Source organism: Podarcis vaucheri, assembly GCF_965113315.1.
Source record: "Podarcis vaucheri genome assembly, chromosome: 13".
NCBI classification, from domain to species: Eukaryota; Metazoa; Chordata; class Lepidosauria; order Squamata; family Lacertidae; genus Podarcis; species Podarcis vaucheri.
Window position 1 is genome coordinate 24,133,017 of NC_138751.1, and position 23,168 is coordinate 24,156,184.

The 23,168-nt window shown below is 42.9% G+C and overlaps 4 protein-coding genes across 4 annotated transcripts; all 4 read left to right on the top strand.

Annotated features, from left to right (window-relative positions):
• Positions 1-3,770: 3,770 nt before the first annotated feature.
• Positions 3,771-4,706, top strand: LOC309516463 (olfactory receptor 10A7-like; the record flags this gene model as incomplete). Its single annotated transcript, XM_082195230.1, has 1 exon — positions 3,771-4,706. The coding sequence occupies one exon, from the start codon at positions 3,771-3,773 to the stop codon at positions 4,704-4,706; it is 936 nt and encodes a 311-aa protein (XP_082051356.1).
• Positions 4,707-9,682: 4,976 nt separating this feature from the next.
• LOC309516541 (olfactory receptor 10AG1-like) lies at positions 9,683-10,642 on the top strand (the record flags this gene model as incomplete). The annotated part of the gene is made up of 1 exon (XM_082195306.1): positions 9,683-10,642. The coding sequence occupies one exon, from the start codon at positions 9,683-9,685 to the stop codon at positions 10,640-10,642; it is 960 nt and encodes a 319-aa protein (XP_082051432.1).
• A 5,524-nt stretch (positions 10,643-16,166) lies between these two features.
• Positions 16,167-17,126, top strand: LOC309516542 (olfactory receptor 10AG1-like; the record flags this gene model as incomplete). Its single annotated transcript, XM_082195307.1, has 1 exon — positions 16,167-17,126. One exon carries the CDS (start codon positions 16,167-16,169, stop codon positions 17,124-17,126), a length of 960 nt encoding a protein of 319 aa, XP_082051433.1.
• A 1,847-nt stretch (positions 17,127-18,973) lies between these two features.
• Positions 18,974-22,210, top strand: LOC309516543 (olfactory receptor 10AG1-like; the record flags this gene model as incomplete). Its single annotated transcript, XM_082195308.1, has 2 exons — positions 18,974-19,027; positions 21,245-22,210. Exon 2 carries the CDS (start codon positions 21,245-21,247, stop codon positions 22,208-22,210), a length of 966 nt encoding a protein of 321 aa, XP_082051434.1. The 5' UTR covers positions 18,974-19,027.
• Between the last annotated feature and the right edge of the window lie 958 nt (positions 22,211-23,168).

Genomic DNA, 23,168 nt, shown 5'->3' on the forward strand with positions numbered 1-23,168 from the left:
CTTGCCTTTCAACCCCACTCCCCAGGAAGTGTTTTGATGTGCTGAAGAGAGAATCAGATGCTTTCCATTGTGGTACCATTTGCACAAGTAAACAAACGAACTGCAGCACCCCTGAAGTCTTTTACACAGCGAGCTCAGTCCTTCTGTGGTTAAATGGTACGGTATTGTTCCTCTTTTGCAGGGGGAGGGGGCAAGAGGGGGGTCTGGTTGATTTTTATCTCTGTAATCACTAACCAAGAGTGTAAGATAGCAAAGATACAGAGTGTAAGCAAGGAGCAAAGCAAACTTTATGCTCATTTGGGGGTTTCCCCCCCCCTTTTTAGTGTGCTGGGGAATTTGTGCAGTTGGAAAACCTGTTTTTTAAGAAAACCAGGTATAAAATATTTCCTGCACATGGAAAACTAGGTGTCTGCGTGGGAAAGCAGGCTAGAACACTAACCTCCAACCTCTAACTCACTCTGAGGGTGGGAAAATGGTTAGTGTATGTAGGAGTGTTGAGTCATGTGAGCAATTAATTCATATGTAACTTTTCCTGGATTTCATGTGCTCTAGCATTCAAACTGTTAACAGAGAATGCAAAAGAGTTGACAACTCACCCCACTACTCCCCTGAAAACTAATTCCCTGAACTTTCTTAATTAACCAAAAAGATTCAGTGAGTGAATTTTCTCCACTGGGAACAAAACTGGTGCTGACTGGGAAATGTTGAGCTGGCTAACAATGCCCTTTGGAGATGTTAGAAAGCTGTCTTCTCCATGCTGATAAATTATGGTAAATATTACACTGAGGACTTGGAAAACAGCTCTTGCTGGGATAGATGGTAGCATTTCCCACTGTAACGTTGGCCACAGAAGCATCTCATCGCATATGGAGTTGTGATAAGGAGCAGTTCAGCTGAAAAGAAGGTAGAAGGCTTCCATTGCTATGGCATTCTGCTAGGGCAGTCTTCCATAATCTGGTCTCCTCATCCAAATGATGTTGGGCTCCAACTCCCATCAGCCCCAGCCAGCATGGCCAATGTTCAGGAACAATGTGAGTCAGAGCCCAGGCTAGGGGGCTGTTTTTAAAACAAGAACTGCACATATCTGCAGGTTCAGAAAGCCAGGGTAATGTAGTGGTTAGAGTGATGACCTAGGACCTAAGAGAGCCATGTTCAAATCTCCATTCAGAGCTGATTCAGCTTTCCCCCCTCTTTAGCTCCATGTTAGTTTGGTTTTCTTTGAGGGGACCCCATCTGGCAGGCGAGAAATCACATTCTATTTGGGTTTGAATTTTAAAATTTCAGATTAGCATCCTAAAGGCACAGAAACTCTGAATGCATGTACCATCAACACTATTATACTATTTTCAACAATAAATCAAAACAGCTTAGTATTGCTATACAGTCATATCTCGTATTGCTTTGTGCTCTTCTTACGGACTTTCAGCTTACGAATGCAGCAAGCCCGGAAGTGTTTACTTCCAGGTCCGCCGTCTGTGCATGCACAAAAGCGCTCAGTCATGCTGCACACATGCGCTGAAGAGGCGCTCTAGTTGCAGACTTTTTGGGATACGAACAGCACCCTGAAACTGATTAAGTCTGCAACTATAGAGGTACCACTGTATCTGCTAAGGGGCTTTATAGATTTAGTATTCTCCTATGGAACCTCACAGGGACACAGGGTGGCACTGTGGGTTAAACCACAGAGTCTAGGACTTGCCGATCAGAAGGTCGGCAGTTCAAATCCCCGCGACGGGATGAGCTCCCGTTGCTCGGTCCCTGCTCCTGCCAACCTAGCAGTTCGAAAGCACATCAAAGTGCAAGTAGATAAATAGGTACTGCTCTGGCGGGAAGGTAAACGGCATTTCTGTGCGCTGCTCTGGTTCGCCAGAAGCGGCTTAGTCATGCTGGCCACATGACCCAGAAGCTGTACGCCCGCTCCCTCGGCCAATAAAGCTAGATGAGCGCCGCAACCCCAGAGTCGGTCACGACTGGACCTAATTGTAAGGGGTCCCTTTACCTTATGGAACCTCACAGCAAGATATGTAGATGAGTGACATATTTATTCCAGTACATTATAAAAATGCTCCATTTCTCAATAAATTGATTGTCTGCCTGTAAGGCAGGACACAACTCTTGATTTCCCCAGCAACCTAAATTGACCTGTATACAGGAAGGAAAAAGGATAACAAATGGCTCAGCTCTACCTGGATAGAATTCATCAGGGGTTTTGAGTAAGAATGAGTAAGATTTTTATTTAGGAGAAAGATCATATTTGATTGGCAGAGAATACATTTTACACGCAAAAGATCCTTGGCATCACCAAAGTAAGAAGTTTTAGCACTGAAATGTCAAATGGAACCAATTCCACTCCCATCCCAAGTCAGCAGCTGGCATTCTTGGGCAGCCAAGGGTCCATATTTGTTGTCCTCTTGAGTTCTGAGGAAGTAGATCCAAAGCTTCATACTGAATTATTATTTCTAAAGCTGGCCTTAATGGGAGATGTGTCCCTATTGTAGCAGTATGTTCCATATAGTCAGATACCTAGAGATTTCTTCAGGCTAGTATCATCCTGTGATTGCAAATTATCAAAATTCCGGGGAAAGGCAAACATCAATACAAAGGGAAGTTTGTGTGCTAGTATAACAGGTTTCGGCCAATTCTTAACAGCATGTACAGTTTGATTTCAGTTCCTTCAGTTCATGTGCAACTCTCTCTTTCTTTTTTCAATGTACATGCGGCAATTGATAAAATACAGCAAAAACAAACAAACTTGATGTGAACGTATCAAGGTTCTTTTTTAAAACTTGTATCAAGATTATTTCTGTGTGCTCTTTTACTGCACATTAGGGAATTGTTATTTTTTAATGTTCTGTTTTCTTTTTGTGAGCTACTTTGTGCACTGTTCTGCTGACACACACACATGTGCCCCTGCACATTACTAAAGCCCAGTACAAAATATTATCTTGGTTTGGTCTTTGTTAGGGGTTTTATCAGTGCACGCATGCAAAACAGTACAAAACGATTCTTGATACTATCAAGCATGTAAGCGGGTCAAGATGGCTTTTTAAAAATATTCTATCTGTTGGTAATAGGGGCAAGAGGAGAAAGGCGCAAATGAAATTATAGCAACTTATTCACCCACAGTGTTACTACTGTGACCTTAAATCGAAGGAGAAATTTGCAAGCACCCCAGTTAGGGGTTAGCTATATCTCTCCCATATAATGTCCTAGTGGTCAAGTCAGATTTTGAACTCCATCTTGGGATGCGCCATGTTTCACCCAGGTGGGCATGCTCAAAATCATGCATGCACATGTTAATCAATGAGGAATAGTGTTCCGTCAATTGTTGGCCCTTAAGAGGCACGCCAGACACTTTATGGATGGCAATTTTCCTTCACAGTGCTACATATACAGTGTGTGTGTGTGTGTGTGTGTGTGTGTGTGTGTGTTCATATTGCTTTATTTAAAAAAACACAACTCAAATTAGTGCACAAATAATAATAATAAAATGCATCATATACAATGAAGCAATGACATGCTGACAAAAAGCACATTTGCAGAAAGTGCTGCTTAATTTAAGTCCCAAATCAAGGAAATATTAACAACCTGATTTAGAAAAGATGTATAAATTATGTGCATTATATTAGGTGGATGCAGGAAGTTTTCATTACATTTAGTTTATTATTGAGACCAACATTTGGAGGAAATAAACATTCATCTTATCCTGTGGCTGCCAAATCAGTATCTAGAGTTCCATGATTCATCCCTGTACCTCTGTTTCTCCACAGATGGATGCTGGACAGGCCAAGCACTGGGAGAACCAGAGCACAGTGAATGAGTTCATCTTGTTGGGATACCAAGAGTATCCTGCTGTTCTCTTTATTGCCTTCCTGGCCATATACATGGCAATATTACTGGGCAACGGTCTTATTGTGATGGTTACAACACTGGACCCTGCCTTACGTACCCCCATGTACTTCTTCCTGCGCAGTCTCTCAGGACTAGAGATGTGCTACACCTCAGTCACCCTTCCTAAAATGATGGCCAATCTAATCTCAGGGAACCTCTCCATCTCTCTACTAGCCTGTGCCTCACAGATGTTCTTCCTGCTCTTCCTTGGCGGAACTGAGTGCTTCTTGCTAGCGGCCATGGCCTACGACCGCTATCTTGCCATCTGCCTGCCTCTCCGCTACATGACCATCATGAGCCAGAAGATGCGGGTGGGGATGGTGGTCGGCTCCTTTGCCATCAGCCTCCCTGTGCAGATGTTGCAAATTGGGTTCATCTTCTCCTTGCCTTTTTGTGGGCCCAATGAGATTGACCACTTCTTCTGCGACATACCACCAATACTCAGCCTGGCATGTGCTGACCTGTATGCCAGCGAGTTGACTGTGTATACCAATAACTTTCTCTTTGTTATAATCCCCTTTTTCCTCATTTTGGCCTCCTATATACACATCACCAGAACCATCCTAAACTTGCCATCAGCCACAGGACGCCAGAAGGCTTTCTCCACTTGCTCATCCCACCTTACTGTGGTCATTCTCTTTTATGGCTCTGCAACAGTCGTATACCTGAGGCCCAAGACACCCGACTCTGTGAAAGTGGACAAGTTGCTTTCCCTGCTCTACACAGTCATCATTCCCCTCTGCAACCCTCTTATTTACACCCTGAGGAACAGGGAAGTGAAGGCAGCCATTAGGAAGCTATTAGGAAGGAAATAGGTTGGCACAGGCGTCCACTGAATCCACCATCAAAATCTCACCCATACTAATATTTGGCATTTCCTTGCTTGTTCAAAGGATTTCATATGCATTAGTCTACAACAACCCTACAAAGGAATTGAGTATTATTTTCCCCTTATAAAAGAGTGGGTTGGAGGGGTAGAAGCTGAGAGAGAGACAGACAAATGGTAAGTTCATAGATTGGGGTTGATACATCTGTTGATTTCAGTTCTCTCAGGTTCTCATTTTTCCTATCTTAAATTTCTGCAGCAATTTGCCCCCCCAAAAAATATATATTAAGGAATCCTTGTGAAAATTTATCAGCATGTTAGTGTGAATTTATCCTGATAAACCCATATTTTTTTTGTTCGTATTTTGAAAGTTCGTATTTTTGTAAGCAAGTTAATTTGAATAAATTACTACAGATTATGAGATTTAGATGAGGTAGCATTGTGAATTTTCAGCAGAACAATTTTAGATATATATTCGTGGACAAATATTTATTTAATTTAAAAAAGGGTTTCTTTCATTTGGTTTTTTTTTAATATTGGTTTTAAGAAATGAGCAATGCAGGTGTGTAATAAGCCTTGACCTCGGTGAACTGAAAACAGATTTGTAATTGCCTGTCTGCTACTGAAATGGAAACTGAAATAAAGAAATCTATGATTTAAAAAATACAAATTTGTAATGTCTGCTTCCTTATTATTCAGTGTATTTTTTATTGCAAAAATTATAAATTTGCCTTCAGAACTGTAAAACTTGGAGGCGGGTTATTGGTCACTTTATTGCTCATAAGGGTTAACAGGTCTTTGGAAGGCTAAAAATATAGACTGCTGGAAACCTAGAGAACACCCACACATAAAAGAGAAAGCTAGGAACAATCACATATGTCAGTTGCACAATGCAACACACACACAGGGCCGGCCCCCCCATGAGGCAAGGTAAGGTGACTGCCTCAAGCAGCAGGATCTACAGGGGCAGCAGAACTGGCCTCCAGGGAATGCATTGCCTGCTGCTGCCACAGCAGCCACCATGGCAACAACAGCTCTCTTTGGAGAGTAGATCTGCCTCCTTCTCCACAGCCCTCCTCCACTCCGACTCTACAGTGGTCTATTAGTGAATAGGAGGTATTGTTGGTCTCTCCCCACCCCTAGGGAGGAAGCAGAAGGGGCTTTAGGGTATCCTGAGCTCTGCACCTGCCTGACATGGTTCAGAGTGGGCCCTGCTCTTAGTGGGGGGGGTGATTGTTGCCAAGCTTATGAATACTGATGATCCTAGAAACCAGGGATACCTAATTTGTGGCCCTCTGATGCTGCTGAACTCTATTTTCCATCAGCCTCAGGAAGCATGGCCAACAGGGGTGATGGTCATCTCAACCTAACATGGCTGAAGTCCAGAACTCCCCAAATTGGCTTGATTCGGTTTGGGTTGCAGTCAAATCTGGTACATAGCCCTATCCAAAACCATCCCTGCAAACAGAACAAATGCACAATGAAATGGCAAAATAAGTATAAAATAATGCACATTTGAGGCAGATCATTCAACTTTACGTATTCAGCAATGGGGTCTGAACTAGTGGTGACTTACCAAGAAAGAGGGCATGGTGGATTGAAACATCAATTCAGGGTTTCGTGACAGACGAGAATGGCAAATTGCTTGTGAGGGATTGTTAGGGAAAGCAATGAAATTGCTTGAGAATGAAATTGTCTCAAACAGCAGGTACAAGGCAGACAAAAGAAAGCACTCCTTCACACATTGCATAAATTATCTATGGAACTCCCTACCACATGATATTGAGGGGGCTATTAGCTTCTCTGGCATTAACAAGCAGTTATATCAGTTCATGGATGGCAATATTTTAAGTGGCTATTGAATATATGGACATAACACTGTAACGCTGTGAACTAAACCAGGCATAGGCGAACTCGGCCCTCCCTATGTTTTCGGACTACATCTCCCATTATCCCTAGCTAACAGGACCAGTGGTCAGGGATAATGGGAATTGTAGTCTCAAAACATCTGGAGGGCCGAGTTTGCCTGTGCCTGGTCTAAACCACTGAGCCTCCTGGGCTTGCCGATCAGAAGGTTGGCGGTTTGAATCCCTACGACAGGGTGAGCTCCCATTGCTCTGTCCCAGCTCCTGCCAACCTAGCAGTTCAAAAGCATGCCAGTGCAAGTAGATAAATAGGTACCACTGTGGCGGGATGGTAAACGTTGTTTCCATGCACTCTTGTTTCCATCTCGGTGTTCTGTTGCACCAGAAGCGGTTTAGTCCTGCTGGCCACATGACCCAGAAAGCTGTCTGCGGACAAACGCTGGCTCCCTCAGCCTGAAAGTGAGATGAGCACCACAACCCTATAGTCACCTTTGACTGGGCTTTATCGTCCAGGGGTCCCTTACCTTATCTTTACCTAGTCACTGTGAATCAGTTGCTGCAGGGAGAAACCATTATTGCCTTCAAATCCTGCTGGACTGGGCTGGATGGGACTTAGGACTGATCCAGTGGGGCTCTTCTGATGCTCTTGATTTAAAATGCACTTCTTTCTCTGCTGTTTACCCAATGGAATGAGCATATTATTCCCACTGGAATCTTACCACTGCTACAGTTGATGCTGATCTTGGGTTGGCTAACAATGACCTTTGGTGGCAAAGTTAGTTAGCAGCCAACTGCTCTCTGACACTCCCCACATCAGCAATAGGCATTTGGGAGAGCACTGCTTCCCATGCTAAAGCTAAAGGGTGTTAAGAGTCCCCTACTCTGACCCCAGCAAGGGAAATACAGCAGCCTGGCAAGAGCTGTGGACAGCAGAAACGTAGCTGCAAAGAAGGTAACACTTAAGATAGCTTAAGAGTACCATAATTCTCTAATAATTTCTCCAAAACAATAAATTAGGGGAGGGACATCATTCAGTTGTAGAAATGTTCGCTTGGGTATCTGACTTACCTATAGTATCTCTGTCTGTTTGCTCTCTATCTTTCAGCCTCTTGTCACCCAAAAATTCAGCTACTTTTCATTGTTCTTGCTTGTCCTGTTTCTGCGGTTCCCAAACTCTCCCCCCCCCCCCGCACCACTTGAAAATTGCTGAGGGTCTTGGTGGGCCATTTAATTTCCCCCCCCCCTGCCCCTTATAGCATTTGTGATGCTTTGCGCTAGATGCTTTGTGTGATCTTTAATTGTACTTTTGTTATTCGTTTTATCTCTTTTCTTTGTAATCCGATAAACACAGTATTAGAATAAAATACAATGAAAAATCAATGTGGGTTTTTAATGTGGGCGCACCACAGACTGCCTGACAGAAGCTTGCAGAGCAATGGAAATCCTCATACCACAGAACTAGTACTTCCTTCTTCATGCAGGAGGGAAAAGCAGATTCATGAAGCCAGTGTAATATAAGGACTACAGTGTTGAGTTGGTAGCAAAGGGACATGGGTTGAAATTCCCTTCTATCCATAAAGTTTCTTGGGTGACTTAGGACCAGTCCTTATTGCTCAAAGTAGGGTTTACCTCACAGGTTTGTTGTTTTACTAAAATGCAAACATCCTCAGTATTGCTTTCAGGGCAAGACTTGGTTGGCAACGTTTATTTTACAGCATTTTATTAATTTACTTACTTGCTGTATTTATGTATTGCCTTTCTGCCAAGCCACCCAACAGAATGAGGAGGGGCTGCTCACCCCCCAACAAAGTAAGGTGGGATAAATTTTGAAGTAATCAAAGGGCCCCCTCCACTGATCATAGAACTCATGATTTATTGGGGGAGGCAAGCTTTAAGGTACATAGTTCCCTCTGCAGACATTCTCATTTTATTTTTATTGTATTTTATTCTCACAACAAGCCTGGGCTATTAATTAGGAGCCTAAAATTCACATAATGGCATCAACGCATATTTCATGTGCATGAATTTTGAATGAAAGGTAAGATACAAAAATATGTGCTATTAATGGAAAGAAAGCAGGGAATTTTAGGCTACGGAGTCCACACAGCTAAACATGATTAAAAACAAACAAACCAGTCCGTCTTCTTAGAATACACTAGAATACAGTTTTGAGAAGACGTCTGAAAGAACTCAGGGAAATCAGACATTCCCCCTTTTAACCTACATTCAGGAAACATGTAAAAAAAAATTTGAAAATTATCCAGGCTTGTGACTAATAATTTTATGAAGCTGACCATAGATTATAGTGCTGCTTTGAATTCTGTTACACAACATTTTTATTGTTGTGAGTTACCCTGGGCTCTCTTTGGGGAGGAAGGGTGAGTTAGAATTTGAAATAATTAATAAATAAGTGTCTAACATGCAGATGCAGAAGCCCTGTCCTCTTTTGCACCTGACCACCCTTCTCTGGATCACCTTGAACCCTAATCCGCAACAATTGCATGAGCTACTTTTAATCTTTCTTCAATCACATATATCCACCTTCTTTTTCTGTTTCACTCATCCTCTCTGCTTTTGTTCTTCTCTCCCCCTTTTTTGTATTTCTTCTATTCTCCCTGCCGCACACTCTCAGTGCAATCGTACATGTCTACTCAGGAGTAAGCTCCATTGGGTTAAATCCCACCTACAGCGTCAGATTTAGGGTGATTTTGGCAGTTTCCCCACCACACACACACACACACACACACACACACACACACACACGAGGGCACAGAAGTAAGAGTGCTCAAAATTGAGATCCATAATTGAGAAGATCCATTTTGGGGGACCAGATTTTGGCCTTGCAAAGGGCACCATGTTGTGAAAGATGACCAAAGTCTGCTTCTGGTCAACTTTACCATTTACTCTTGGGTAAATGGATTGTTTTGCCCTTGGTTGTTGGATTATTTCTCCTCTCCTCAATAAATTGTCACTGCAAAGGACAGATGATCTCTAGTGGGAGGAGACAGGCACTTTTACCCTTTGTCACCCACCACTGTCCTCCTGATCCTGATCCAGAAAATGGACCTGAGACTCACAAATGCCTCACTTGCCTCTGCAGATGGATGCTGAGCAGGCCAGATGCTGGAAGAACCAAAGCACAGTGAAGGAATTCATCTTGCTGGGATACCAAGGACACCCTGCCCTCCTTTTTTCTGCCTTCCTGGCCATCTACCTGGCCATATTACTGGGCAATGGCCTTATTGTGGTGGTGACAACGCTGGACCCTGCTCTCCACACCCCCATGTACTTCTTCTTGCGCAGCCTCTCAGGGTTGGAGATCTGCTACACTTCAGTCACCCTTCCTAAAATGATGGCCAATCTTATCTTAGGGGACCTCTCTATCTCACTGATAGCCTGCGCCGCACAAATGTTCTTTATGCTCTTCCTCGGTGCCACAGAATGCCTCCTGCTAGTGGCCATGGCCTACGACCGCTATCTTGCCATCTGCCAGCCTCTCCATTACATGACCATCATGAGCCATAAGGTGCGGGTGGGGATGGTGGTCAGTTCCTTTGCCATCAGCCTCGTGGTGCACTTACTGCAAATTGGGTTTGTCTTCTCCTTGCCTTTTTGTGGGCCCAATGAGATTGACCACTTCTTCTGTGACATCCCACCCATACTTCGCCTGGCATGTGCCGACCTGTATGCCAACGAGTTGGCTGTGTATGCAGAGAACATCCTCCTGGTGGTGCTCCCCTTTTCCCTCATAGTGGGCTCCTATGCCCACATTACCAAAACCATCCTGTGCATGCCATCAGGCACAGGACGCCAGAAGGCCTTCTCCACCTGCTCATCCCACCTGATTGTGGTCAGTCTCTTCTATGGCTCAGGGATGCTTGTGTACTTGCACCCACAGACAGAGGACTCCCTGAAAGTTGACAAGTTCCTCTCTCTTTTCTACACAGTCATCATCCCCCTTTGCAATCCCCTTATCTACACTCTTAGGAACAGGGAGGTGAAGGTTGCTCTCACGAAACTGTTGTGTAGGAAAAGAGCTTTTGAGGTGGGCACAGGGTAATCAACTTTCATCCATTTCTTAAACCTTTAAAATAATCCCTATCTCCCAAAACTCAAATTGCCTTTTAGAGGATCCTGTAAGTCTCCCTGGGTGTATCCAACTAAGTCCTACTATGAGTAGACTCATTGAGATCAGTAGACCCAAGTCATTTCCATCAATTTTATTATGTCTCCTCTGAGAAGGACTAATAATTATTACAACCAAAAAGGGTGTTGTTCTTTATAAGAAGAAAACCAGAACGTATAACTAAATTTTCAGGGAACTCTTACTTACCTACATGCCTGGCTCCTTTTGTCTTCTGCTCTGCTCCCCTGAATAAATGATTTTTTAATTAAACTAATTTTGGATTTGCACTAGGATGTTCAGAGGTTCCTCCCTACATCATGCTGATATAACTGCACTATATGACTATAGCACATTTGCGGACGGGGCTTTAGAAAAGGTAGAGGGCACTGGGAAACTCCGTTCCCAATATAAGTGTGTGAACCCAACTATCTGGCCTACTACATGTTTAGAAAACTGTTGTGGGGTCCCAGATCAAAGGCGAAGAATAAGGGCTTGCTGAGAATGCTCACACACAGTGTGGGTGCATAAATCTGTCAATTTCAGTTTCTCTCAGTTTCTTCTTTTTCCAATCAATTTCAATTTCAACGTCAGTTGGCAATTTTCTTTGTTTAGAAATTCCAGTGAAAATCCATACACATATTTCAGCTTATTTCTGATATATGTATTTTTGTAAGAGGTTTTGTCTAATTCACACATATTTCAAGCAATTTCCTCTAATGTGCATTTTTGTGCATTATATGCACCATATATGCATATTAATGTCAGAACACGCCCGGGGGGGTACACACAGCCCCCTAAATGAGACAGACCTCTCCAGGCATCTTCATAATGCAGCGCACCCTGGGACATCCATAAATCTTCAGCCCCGGCACGCACCAGTGACACATATCAGAAGACTATGTGAATGCTTACTCAGCAGAGTACAGCAGAAACAAAGTGGAACTTTGGTGTGTGCATTCTAAGTATTTATTAAGCAATATATACAGGACAAAGCAATCATGGCAAGTCTCTCCTTTCTTCTCCAAGTACAATACAGCGGAAGAGATAGGACTAACTTCCGTTCACACACTTTCCAAGCCTGGAAAGTAAACACAGGCATGTGCTGTAACCATCACATATCCAGCAACAGATGAGTGAAATGCTGACAATTATATGCACTAGATTATATGCACTATATATGCACACACTCCCCCAAAAAGCACTTTTTAATATTTTGTTGTTGATGGAGAACTGCATTGCAAAATTCAGAGAAGTGCGGATTTTGAAGGGTAGCAGTTCTGCAGTTCATGTATTGGTTCAGGAAGTGTGAACTGGGCACATTCGAATGAATTTCTTCCTGATCCCTCCTCCACCATACCTAGGACCAGTACAGGGCACACGTGACCCTGTCTTATAACAATTCTGCCAGGAATCCTCTGGGGATATTCACATTTCCAGTATCTTAACATCACGTTTGAGGCCTGGGTGGGACATCCACTCTCCATAACAACAGAGCCAGACCTATGATCACACTATGATTCATGCTAAGTTGGCGCAGAATAGTGATTCTGCTAGAGGAGCCTGTGGACCATGGGACCAAACACCTAGGATTTTTACATCCCTACATGTTCTCAACACAAACTGTATTTCCAATGTTTAGCATGATTAGCACATTTGCTCCTCTGGGACTCCCCACAGCCACCTTCCTCTTCCATCCTGCACATGAATGGCAACTCTATATATACCTTGGGAAAGTGTGGTTGCTAGGCAAGGACACAGGTAGAGGCTTCCTACCCTGGTTCTTGCAGGAGAAATTAACCCAGTGCTTAGCACAGCAGCACCTCAGCTGCAAAGCAGGTAAATGTTCTTCCTTCCCTGTGCCAATTCAGTTGGGTTAGTTAGGGAACAGACCTCTAGGGAAGATAAACCAAACCAGGTTGGTAAGAATAATGGATGTGGAAATAGAAAATGTAGTCTAGGATAGTAGATGGTGGACCTGAATTTTAGCTGAGCTACAAGTTGAAATGCGGAGGAGAGCTTTGCAGGAAAGGTGAAGCAGTCACAGCACTGATGAATCATTACCTGAAACAATTTATGTTGCTCATTGACATATGATCACTTTTGAAAGTATTCAGCTCTTCAGGATCCGAATTGTCCTTGCATTGTGAAGAGGTAAGGTGAAGTGATTACTTCTAGGGAGTTTGGGAATTTAGGACACTTTCACTGTTTTGTGGGTGGGATTCAAGGCATTCTGGCAACTTCAGCCTGTCACTCAATTTCATCAGTTAAAACTTTGCCAGCAAGATCAGTTAATTTTGAGTGAAGAAGAGCTGCCTCTTATCTTTGCGAACCTACTGTCAATCTCTTTCACTGGGTGAACCAACTCCGTATGTTATCAAAGAAGTCCTGTCTTGTGGCATCTAACCTAGGGATGGGGAACCTGTGGCTCTCCATATCTTGCTGGACACCAGTTCTCAACATTTCTGACCATTGCCCATGCTGGCTGTGTCTGATGTGATGTCCAACAAAATCTGAAGGGCCACAGGAAGGGATGTGGGTGGCGGAGGTGGGAGACAGAATTCAATTCAGTTTGTATTTATGGGCAAACCTACATGATTCTCACTTTCTCAAACAATACATGAGCCAAAACAGTTATCCTTCAAAATTCACACTTCTCCAAATTTTGCAAGGTGGTCCTCTACCAAAGTAATACACACAAAAATCTATATACTGGGGTAAAGTGTACATAATAATCCATATATTAGTGAAACCAGCATACAAAATTATATTCCATTACACCTGATAGCTTTGAAGAAGTGTATATCAGGCAAAATTGAATACAAAATGTGCATGTTTGGTGAAAATTCCCATTAAATGCTGATGAGTTTTCATGAGATGATAGATAGATAGATAGATAGATAGATAGATAGATAGATAGATAGATAATAGATAGATGATAGATAGATGATAGATAGATAGATAGATAGATGATAGATAGATAGATAGATAGATAGATAGATAGATAGATGATAGATAGATAGATAGATAGATAGATAGATAGATAGATAGATAATAGATAGATGATAGATAGATAGATAGATAGATAGATAGATAGATAGATGATAGATGATAGATGATAGATGATAGATGATAGATAGATAGAGAGAGAGAGAGATGATAGATGATAGATAGATAGATAGATAGATAGATAGATAGATAGATGATAGATAGATAGATGATAGATAGATAGATAGATAGATAGATGATAGATAGATAGATAGATGATAGATAGATAGATAGATAGATAGATAGATAGATAGATAGATAGATGATAGATGATAGATAGATAGATAGATAGATAGATAGATAGATAGAGATGATAGATAGATAGATAGATGATAGATAGATATAGATAGATGATAGATAGATAGATAGATAGATAGATAGATAGATAGATAGATAGATCGAGATGATAGATAGATAGATGATAGATAGATAGATAGATAGATAAGAACTGAATTTAAGATTGGAAAAGTGAAACTGTGAGAAACAAAATTTGACAGTTTTACCCATCTCTAGCCACAGGATTCCTATTCCTGATTTCAATAAAGAAAAAATAGGATAGTTTTTTAAAGGGCTGGTTGTGTTGCATTGCCAGCTGAAACATTTGGTATGAGCATCACTCACCCCCTTTCTTGTTAGAATTATAGTCACCCCATCTTAGGATTCTTCCCACAATCCATCATCAGTCATCCCAAATTAAGAACACCTAGAGTTAGATCCAGGTCACTGAATCTTGAGGTCATCTTTGCCAGTGAGAAATGCAACTGTCCTGTGAATCGTTCATTCTTATGGGAGAAAACTAAGTGCATTGGAATGGGAGGAACTGAGATCAGTTGAAGTAATTAATCATGTGAGAGTGGTTTCTTTCCATCCCATCCCTGACATAATTCTGTCATTTAAATTGAGCTGTCAGCAAAGAAGGGCACAGGTGTGAGTAGATGTGCCTTTCTTCTTCTTCTTTCTAAAATACAAGCACTTGTTACTAGAAAACATCCTGAAGCCAGAAGTTTCACCCGGCCATTAAATTGCAGACACTGGAGTTTATGGAAGGTTGAACCTCCTATATTCTTACCACCTCAAATAGGAAAGACAGATTGGGCAGAGTGAGGTCTCAGTACTTGACCATGGTCTTTCTGTAACATCAGAAATATTAAGATCATACTGCTCTATTAATTCAGTAAGTGGTAGCAACTATAAGTTGTTGGTATATTTTAGGATAGGGTTTGCATCCAAGTGGTAAGGCTCAGGCAATCCTAAAGCCATTTTATATTGGTTTTTGACACATCAGTGTAAAGAGAGACTCTGAAGGACACCAGGGCATGTCAGATTCAGCTAGTGGCATACTCTAGGTAAGCATATGTGTTGGTCTGTGTTTGCATGGCAGACAGCCTGGACAGAGTGAGATCTTCAACTCATTTAAGGATACGGCAGCCTCCCAGCATACATTTCTTGCCTATGTTCTTCGGTAGATGGATGTTCACCTGGCCAGACACTGGGGGAATGCAGGGAACTCAGACATTCCCCCTTTTAACCTACATTCAGGAAACATGTAAAAAAAATTTTTTTTTAATTATCCAGGCTTGTGACTAATAATTTTATGAAGCTGACCATAGATTATAGTGCTGCTTTGAATTCTGTTACACAACATTTTTATTGTTGTGAGTTTCCCTGGGCTCTCTTTGGGGAGGAAGGGTGAGTTAGAATTTGAAATAATTAATAAATAAGTGTCAAACATGCAGATGCAGAAGCCCTGTCCTCTTTTGCACCTGACCACTCTTCTCTGGATCACCTTGAACCCTAATCCGCAACAATTGCATGAGCTACTTTTAATCTTTCTTCAATCACATATATCCACCTTCTTTTTCTGTTTCACTCATCCTCTCTGCTTTTGTTCTTCTCTCCCCCTTTTTTGTATTTCTTCTATTCTCCCTGCCGCACACTCTCAGTGCAATCGTACATGTCTACTCAGGAGTAAGCTCCATTGGGTTAAATCCCACCTACAGCGTCAGATTTAGGGTGATTTTGGCAGTTTCCCCACCACACACACACACACACACACACACACAGAGAGGGCACAGAAGTAAGAGTGCTCAAAATTGAGATCCATAATTGAGAAGATCCATTTTGGGGGACCAGATTTTGGCCTTGCAAAGGGCACCATGTTGTGAAAGATGACCAAAGTCTGCTTCTGGTCAACTTTACCATTTACTCTTGGGTAAATGGATTGTTTTGCCCTTGGTTGTTGGATTATTTCTCCTCTCCTCAATAAATTGTCACTGCAAAGGACAGATGATCTCTATCCAGTCTCTAGTGGGAGGAGACAGGCACTTTTACCCTTTGTCACCCACCACTGTCCTCCTGATCCTGATCCAGAAAATGGACCTGAGACTCACAAATGCCTCACTTGCCTCTGCAGATGGATGCTGAGCAGGCCAGATGCTGGAAGAACCAAAGCACAGTGAAGGAATTCATCTTGCTGGGATACCAAGGACACCCTGCCCTCCTTTTTTCTGCCTTCCTGGCCATCTACCTGGCCATATTACTGGGCAATGGCCTTATTGTGGTGGTGACAACGCTGGACCCTGCTCTCCATACCCCCATGTACTTCTTCTTGCGCAGCCTCTCAGGGTTGGAGATCTGCTACACTTCAGTCACCCTTCCTAAAATGATGGCCAATCTTATCTTAGGGGACCTCTCTATCTCACTGATAGCCTGCGCCGCACAAATGTTCTTTATGCTCTTCCTCGGTGTCACAGAATGCCTCCTGCTAGTGGCCATGGCCTACGACCGCTATCTTGCCATCTGCCAGCCTCTCCATTACATGACCATCATGAGCCATAAGGTGCGGGTGGGGATGGTGGTCAGTTCCTTTGCCATCAGCCTCGTGGTGCACTTACTGCAAATTGGGTTTGTCTTCTCCTTGCCTTTTTGTGGGCCCAATGAGATTGACCACTTCTTCTGTGACATCCCACCCATACTTCGCCTGGCATGTGCTGACCTGTATGCCAACGAGTTGGCTGTGTATGCAGAGAACATCCTTGTGGTGGTGCTCCCCTTTTTCCTCATAGTGACCTCCTATGCCCACATCACCAGAACCATCCTGTGCATGCCATCAGGCACAGGACGCCAGAAGGCCTTCTCCACTTGCTCGTCCCACCTGATTGTGGTCAGTCTCTTCTATGGCTCAGGGATGCTTGTGTACTTGCACCCACAGACAGAGGACTCCCTGAAAGTTGACAAGTTCCTCTCTCTTTTCTACACGGTCATCATCCCCCTTTGCAATCCCCTTATCTACACTCTTAGGAACAGGGAGGTGAAGGTTGCTCTCACGAAACTGTTGTGTAGGAAAAGAGCTTTTGAGGTGGGCACAGGGTAATCAACTTTCATCCATTTCTTAAACCTTTAAAATAATCCCTATCTCCCAAAACTAAATTGCCTTTTAGAGGATCCTGTAAGTCTCCCTGGGTGTATCCAACTAAGTCCTACTATGAGTAGACTCATTGAGATCAGTAGACCCAAGTCATTTCCATCAATTTTATTATGTCTCCTCTGAGAAGGACTAACAATTATTACAACCAAAAAGGGTGTTGTTCTTTATAAGAAGAAAACAAGAACGTATAACTAAAGTTTCAGGGAGCTCTTATTTACCTACATGCCTGGCTCCTTTTGTCTTCTGCTCTGCTCCCCTGAATAAATGATTTTTTAATTAAACTAATTTTGGATTTGCACTAGGATGTTCAGAGGTTCCTCCCTACATCATGCTGATATAACTGCACTATATGACTATAGCACATTTGCGGACGGGGCTTTAGAAAAGGTAGAGGGCACTGGGAAACTCCGTTCCCAATATAAGTGTGTGAACCCAACTATCTGGCCTACTACATGTTTAGAAAACTGTTGTGGGGTCCCAGATCAAAGGCGAAGAATAAGGGCTTGCTGAGAATGCTCACACACAGTGTGGGTGCATAAATCTGTCAATTTCAGTTTCTCTCAGTTTCTTCTTTTTCCAATCAATTTCAATTTCAACGTCAGTTGGCAATTTTCTTTGTTTAGAAATTCCAGTGAAAATCCATACACATATTTCAGCTTATTTCTGATATATGTATTTTTGTAAGAGGTTTTGTCTAATTCACACATATTTCAAGCAATTTCCTCTAATGTGCATTTTTGTGCATTATATGCACCATATATGCATATTAATGTCAGAACACGCCCGGGGGGGTACACACAGCCCCCTAAATGAGACAGACCTCTCCAGGCATCTTCATAATGCAGCGCACCCTGGGACATCCATAAATCTTCAGCCCCGGCACGCACCAGTGACACATATCAGAAGACTATGTGAATGCTTACTCAGCAGAGTACAGCAGAAACAAAGTGGAACTTTGGTGTGTGCATTCTAAGTATTTATTAAGCAATATATACAGGACAAAGCAATCATGGCAAGTCTCTCCTTTCTTCTCCAAGTACAATACAGCGGAAGAGATAGGACTAACTTCCGTTCACACACTTTCCAAGCCTGGAAAGTAAACACAGGCATGTGCTGTAACCATCACATATCCAGCAACAGATGAGTGAAATGCTGACAATTATATGCACTAGATTATATGCACTATATATGCACACACTCCCCCAAAAAGCACTTTTTAATATTTTGTTGTTGATGGAGAACTGCATTGCAAAATTCAGAGAAGTGCGGATTTTGAAGGGTAGCAGTTCTGCAGTTCATGTATTGGTTCAGGAAGTGTGAACTGGGCACATTCGAATGAATTTCTTCCTGATCCCTCCTCCACCATACCTAGGACCAGTACAGGGCACACGTGACCCTGTCTTATAACAATTCTGCCAGGAATCCTCTGGGGATATTCACATTTCCAGTATCTTAACATCACGTTTGAGGCCTGGGTGGGACATCCACTCTCCATAACAACAGAGCCAGACCTATGATCACACTATGATTCATGCTAAGTTGGCGCAGAATAGTGATTCTGCTAGAGGAGCCTGTGGACCATGGGACCAAACACCTAGGATTTTTACATCCCTACATGTTCTCAACACAAACTGTATTTCCAATGTTTAGCATGATTAGCACATTTGCTCCTCTGGGACTCCCCACAGCCACCTTCCTCTTCCATCCTGCACATGAATGGCAACTCTATATATACCTTGGGAAAGTGTGGTTGCTAGGCAAGGACACAGGTAGAGGCTTCCTACCCTGGTTCTTGCAGGAGAAATTAACCCAGTGCTTAGCACAGCAGCACCTCAGCTGCAAAGCAGGTAAATGTTCTTCCTTCCCTGTGCCAATTCAGTTGGGTTAGTTAGGGAACAGACCTCTAGGGAAGATAAACCAAACCAGGTTGGTAAGAATAATGGATGTGGAAATAGAAAATGTAGTCTAGGATAGTAGATGGTGGACCTGAATTTTAGCTGAGCTACAAGTTGAAATGCGGAGGAGAGCTTTGCAGGAAAGGTGAAGCAGTCACAGCACTGATGAATCATTACCTGAAACAATTTATGTTGCTCATTGACATATGATCACTTTTGAAAGTATTCAGCTCTTCAGGATCCGAATTGTCCTTGCATTGTGAAGAGGTAAGGTGAAGTGATTACTTCTAGGGAGTTTGGGAATTTAGGACACTTTCACTGTTTTGTGGGTGGGATTCAAGGCATTCTGGCAACTTCAGCCTGTCACTCAATTTCATCAGTTAAAACTTTGCCAGCAAGATCAGTTAATTTTGAGTGAAGAAGAGCTGCCTCTTATCTTTGCGAACCTACTGTCAATTACTTTCACTGGGTGAACCAACTCCGTATGTTATCAAAGAAGTCCTGTCTTGTGGCATCTAACCTAGGGATGGGGAACCTGTGGCTCTCCATATCTTGCTGGACACCAGTTCTCAACATTTCTGACCATTGCCCATGCTGGCTGTGTCTGATGTGATGCCCAACAAAATCTGAAGGGCCACAGGAAGGGATGTGGGTGGCGGAGGTGGGAGACAGAATTCAATTCAGTTTGTATTTATGGGCAAACCTACATGATTCTCACTTTCTCACATGAGCCAAAACAGTTATCCTTCAAAATTCACACTTCTCCAAATTTTGCAACGTGGACCTCTACCAAAGTAATACACACAAAAATCTATATACTGGGGTAAAGTGTACATAATAATCCATATATTAGTGAAACCAGCATACAAAATTATATTCCATTACACCTGATAGCTTTGAAGAAGTGTCTATCAGGCAAAATTGAATACAAAATGTGCATGTTTGGTGAAAATTCCCATTAAATGCTGATGAGTTTTCATGAGATGATAGATAGATAGATAGATGATAGATAGATAGAGATAGATGATAGATAGATGATAGATAGATAGATAGATAGATAGATAGATAGATAGATAGATATAGATAGATAGATAGATAGATATAGATATAGATATAGATAGATGATAGGTAGATGATTGATAGATAAGAACTGAACTTAAGATTGGAAAAATGAAACTGTGAGAAACAAAATTTGACAGTTTTACCCATCTCTAGCCACAGGATTCCAATTCCTGATTTCAATAAAGAAAAAATAGGATAGTTTTATAAAGGGCTGGTTGTGTTGCATTGCCAGCTGAAACATTCAGTATGGAGCATCACTCACCCCCTTTCTTGTTAGAATTATAGTCACCCCATCTTAGGATTCTTCCCACAATCCATCATCAGTCATCCCAAATTAAGAACACCTAGAGCTAGATCCAGGTCACTGAATCTAGAGGTCATCTTTGCCAGTGAGAAATGCAACTGTCCTGTGAATCGTTCATTCTTATGGGAGAAAACCAAGTGCTTTGGAATGGGAGGAACTGAGATCAGTTGAAGTAATTAATCATGTGAGAGTGGTTTCTTTCCATCCCATCCCTGACATAATTCTTTCATTTAAATTGAGCTGTCAGCAAAGAAGGGCACAGTGGTGAGTAGATGTGCCTTTCTTCTTCTTCTTTCTAAAATACAAGCACTTGCTACTAGAAAACATCCTGAAGCCAGAAGTTTCACCCAGCCATTAAATTGCGGACACTGGAGTTTATGGAAGGTTGAACCTCCTATATTCTTACCACCTCAAAAAGGAAAGACAGATTGGGCAGAGTGAGGTCTCAGTACTTGACCATGGTCTTTCTGTAACATCAGAAATATTAAGATCCTACTGCTCTATTAATTCAGTAAGTGGTAGCAGCTATAAGTTGTTGGCATATTTTAGGATAGGGTTTGCATCCAAGTGGCAAGGCTCAGGCAATCCTAAAGCCATTTTATATTGGCATTTGACACATCAGGGTAAAGAGAGACTCTGAAGGACACCAGGGCATGTCAGATTCAGTTAGTGGCGTACTCTAGGCAAGCATATGTGTTGGTCTGTGTTTGCATGACAGACAGCCTGGACAGAGTGAGATCTTCATCTCATTTCAGGATACGGCAGCCTCCCAGCATACATATCTTGCCTCTGTTCTTCTGTAGATGGATGTTGACCTGGCCAGACACTGGGGGAACCAGAGCGCTGTGACTGAGTTTGTCTTGCTGGGATACCATAAGTACCCTGCCCTCCTCTTCTTCACCTTCTTGACTGTCTATCTGACTATCCTACTAGGCAACGGTCTGATCATGGCAGTGACAACATGGGACCCTGCCCTTCAAACTCCAATGTACTTTTTTCTGAGAAGCTTATCGGGGCTAGAGTTGTGTTACACCTCTGTCACTCTTCCCAAGATGATGGCCAGTCTGGCCACTGGGCAGCGCTCCATTTCCATTCCAGCCTGTGCCTCACAGATGTTTTTCCTGCTTTTTCTGGGTGGGACCGAGTGCTTCCTACTGGCGGCCATGGCCTATGACCGCTATCTTGCCATTTGCCTGCCTCTCCGCTACATGACAATCATGAGCCATAAAGTCCGGGTGGGGCTGGTGATTGGCTCATTTGCCCTCAGTCTCCCAATGCAACTGGTGCAAATTGGACTCATCTTTTCCCTGCCTTTCTGCGGTTCCAATGAGATGGACCACTTCTTCTGCGACATCCCACCAGTACTCAGTCTGGCATGTGCAGATCTCTATGCCAATGAGTTGACGAGCTATATTGAGGATGTGGTCTTTGTTGTGGGACCATTTGTAGTCATCCTGGCTTCCTATGTGTACATCACCAGGGCTATACTGCGCATGCCATCAGCCACAGGACGCCAGAAGGCCTTTTCCACCTGTTCATCTCATGTAACAGTGGTCTGTCTCTTCTATGGCTCTGCAACACTTGTGTACTTCCTCCCCAAGACCCCTGACTCTGTGAAGATTGACAAGTTCCTCTCTCTTTTCTACACGGTCATCATTCCCCTTTGCAACCCTCTCATCTACACTCTGAGGAACAGAGAGGTGCAGGCTGCCCTCCAAAGGATCTTTAACAGCAAATGGCAGTTCAAAGTAGGCATGGAGATCGGCTAAGAAATCAGCTGAATATCTTGCAGTCTATCTAAAACTGGCAGATATTTGTTATATAATCTTTTTGGTCATGACCCCTTCATTATCTTTGGGGTTTTCACACCCAGGAGGTGTGCGGAAGCTCTTAAATGCAATTTTACAACATTTTCCACTCATCTCAGCTTCTCAGTTATAGCTTTCTTCTTTTACTTTTTCAGTACAGCAGCATCTGCAGGGCAACAGGTTTCCCAGCCTTGCCCCAATAGGTATAAATAAGATATACCTTGGAAGTTGAATGCCTTGGCTCCCAAACAAATTGGCTCCTGAACGAGTGAAACTCAGAAGTGAGTGTTCCGGTTTTCGAGCGTTCTTTTGGAAGCTGAACATCCAACAGGGCTTCCGCGGCTTCTGATTGGCTGCAGGAGCTTCCTGCAGCCAGTCAGAAGTCACACTTTGGTTTCCGAACATTTTGAAAGTCAAACAGACTTCCTGAATGGATTCAGTTCAACTTCCAAGGTACGACTGTAGATGCAATAATTAAATAAAGCAATAAAGGTGTGGATTTATTTACACATACAATGGGTGGAGGCAGAAAGCTTTAATATTGCAACCCAGCAAAAGCCATTGCCCCTCATCAGATCTCCAAGGAGTGCGTCCCTTTGAGAAGAAGGCACCCTGGTGATCTCAAAGGAATGCACCAAAGCGCCTCAGTGGGCCTCGCAGAGGGGGAAGAGGCGGCCCCATCTGCGGAGTGGAGCAAAAGGTAAGTGTGGCTAAGCCCTAACACTTTTTCTAACTCAGTGGTGGGAGAAATTAAAGCATGGGACAAGCGGAAAACCTCTTAGATACTGAAATAACGCAAGTGTGGACAAGTCCTAGAGTAACAACTTTTCAAAATGTGCCAAAATCATTCTGAGCACAAGGGGGCGTTGTAAACCAGTTTATCTGATTAAGAAGCCATTCTCGGATCATCAGCTGATCT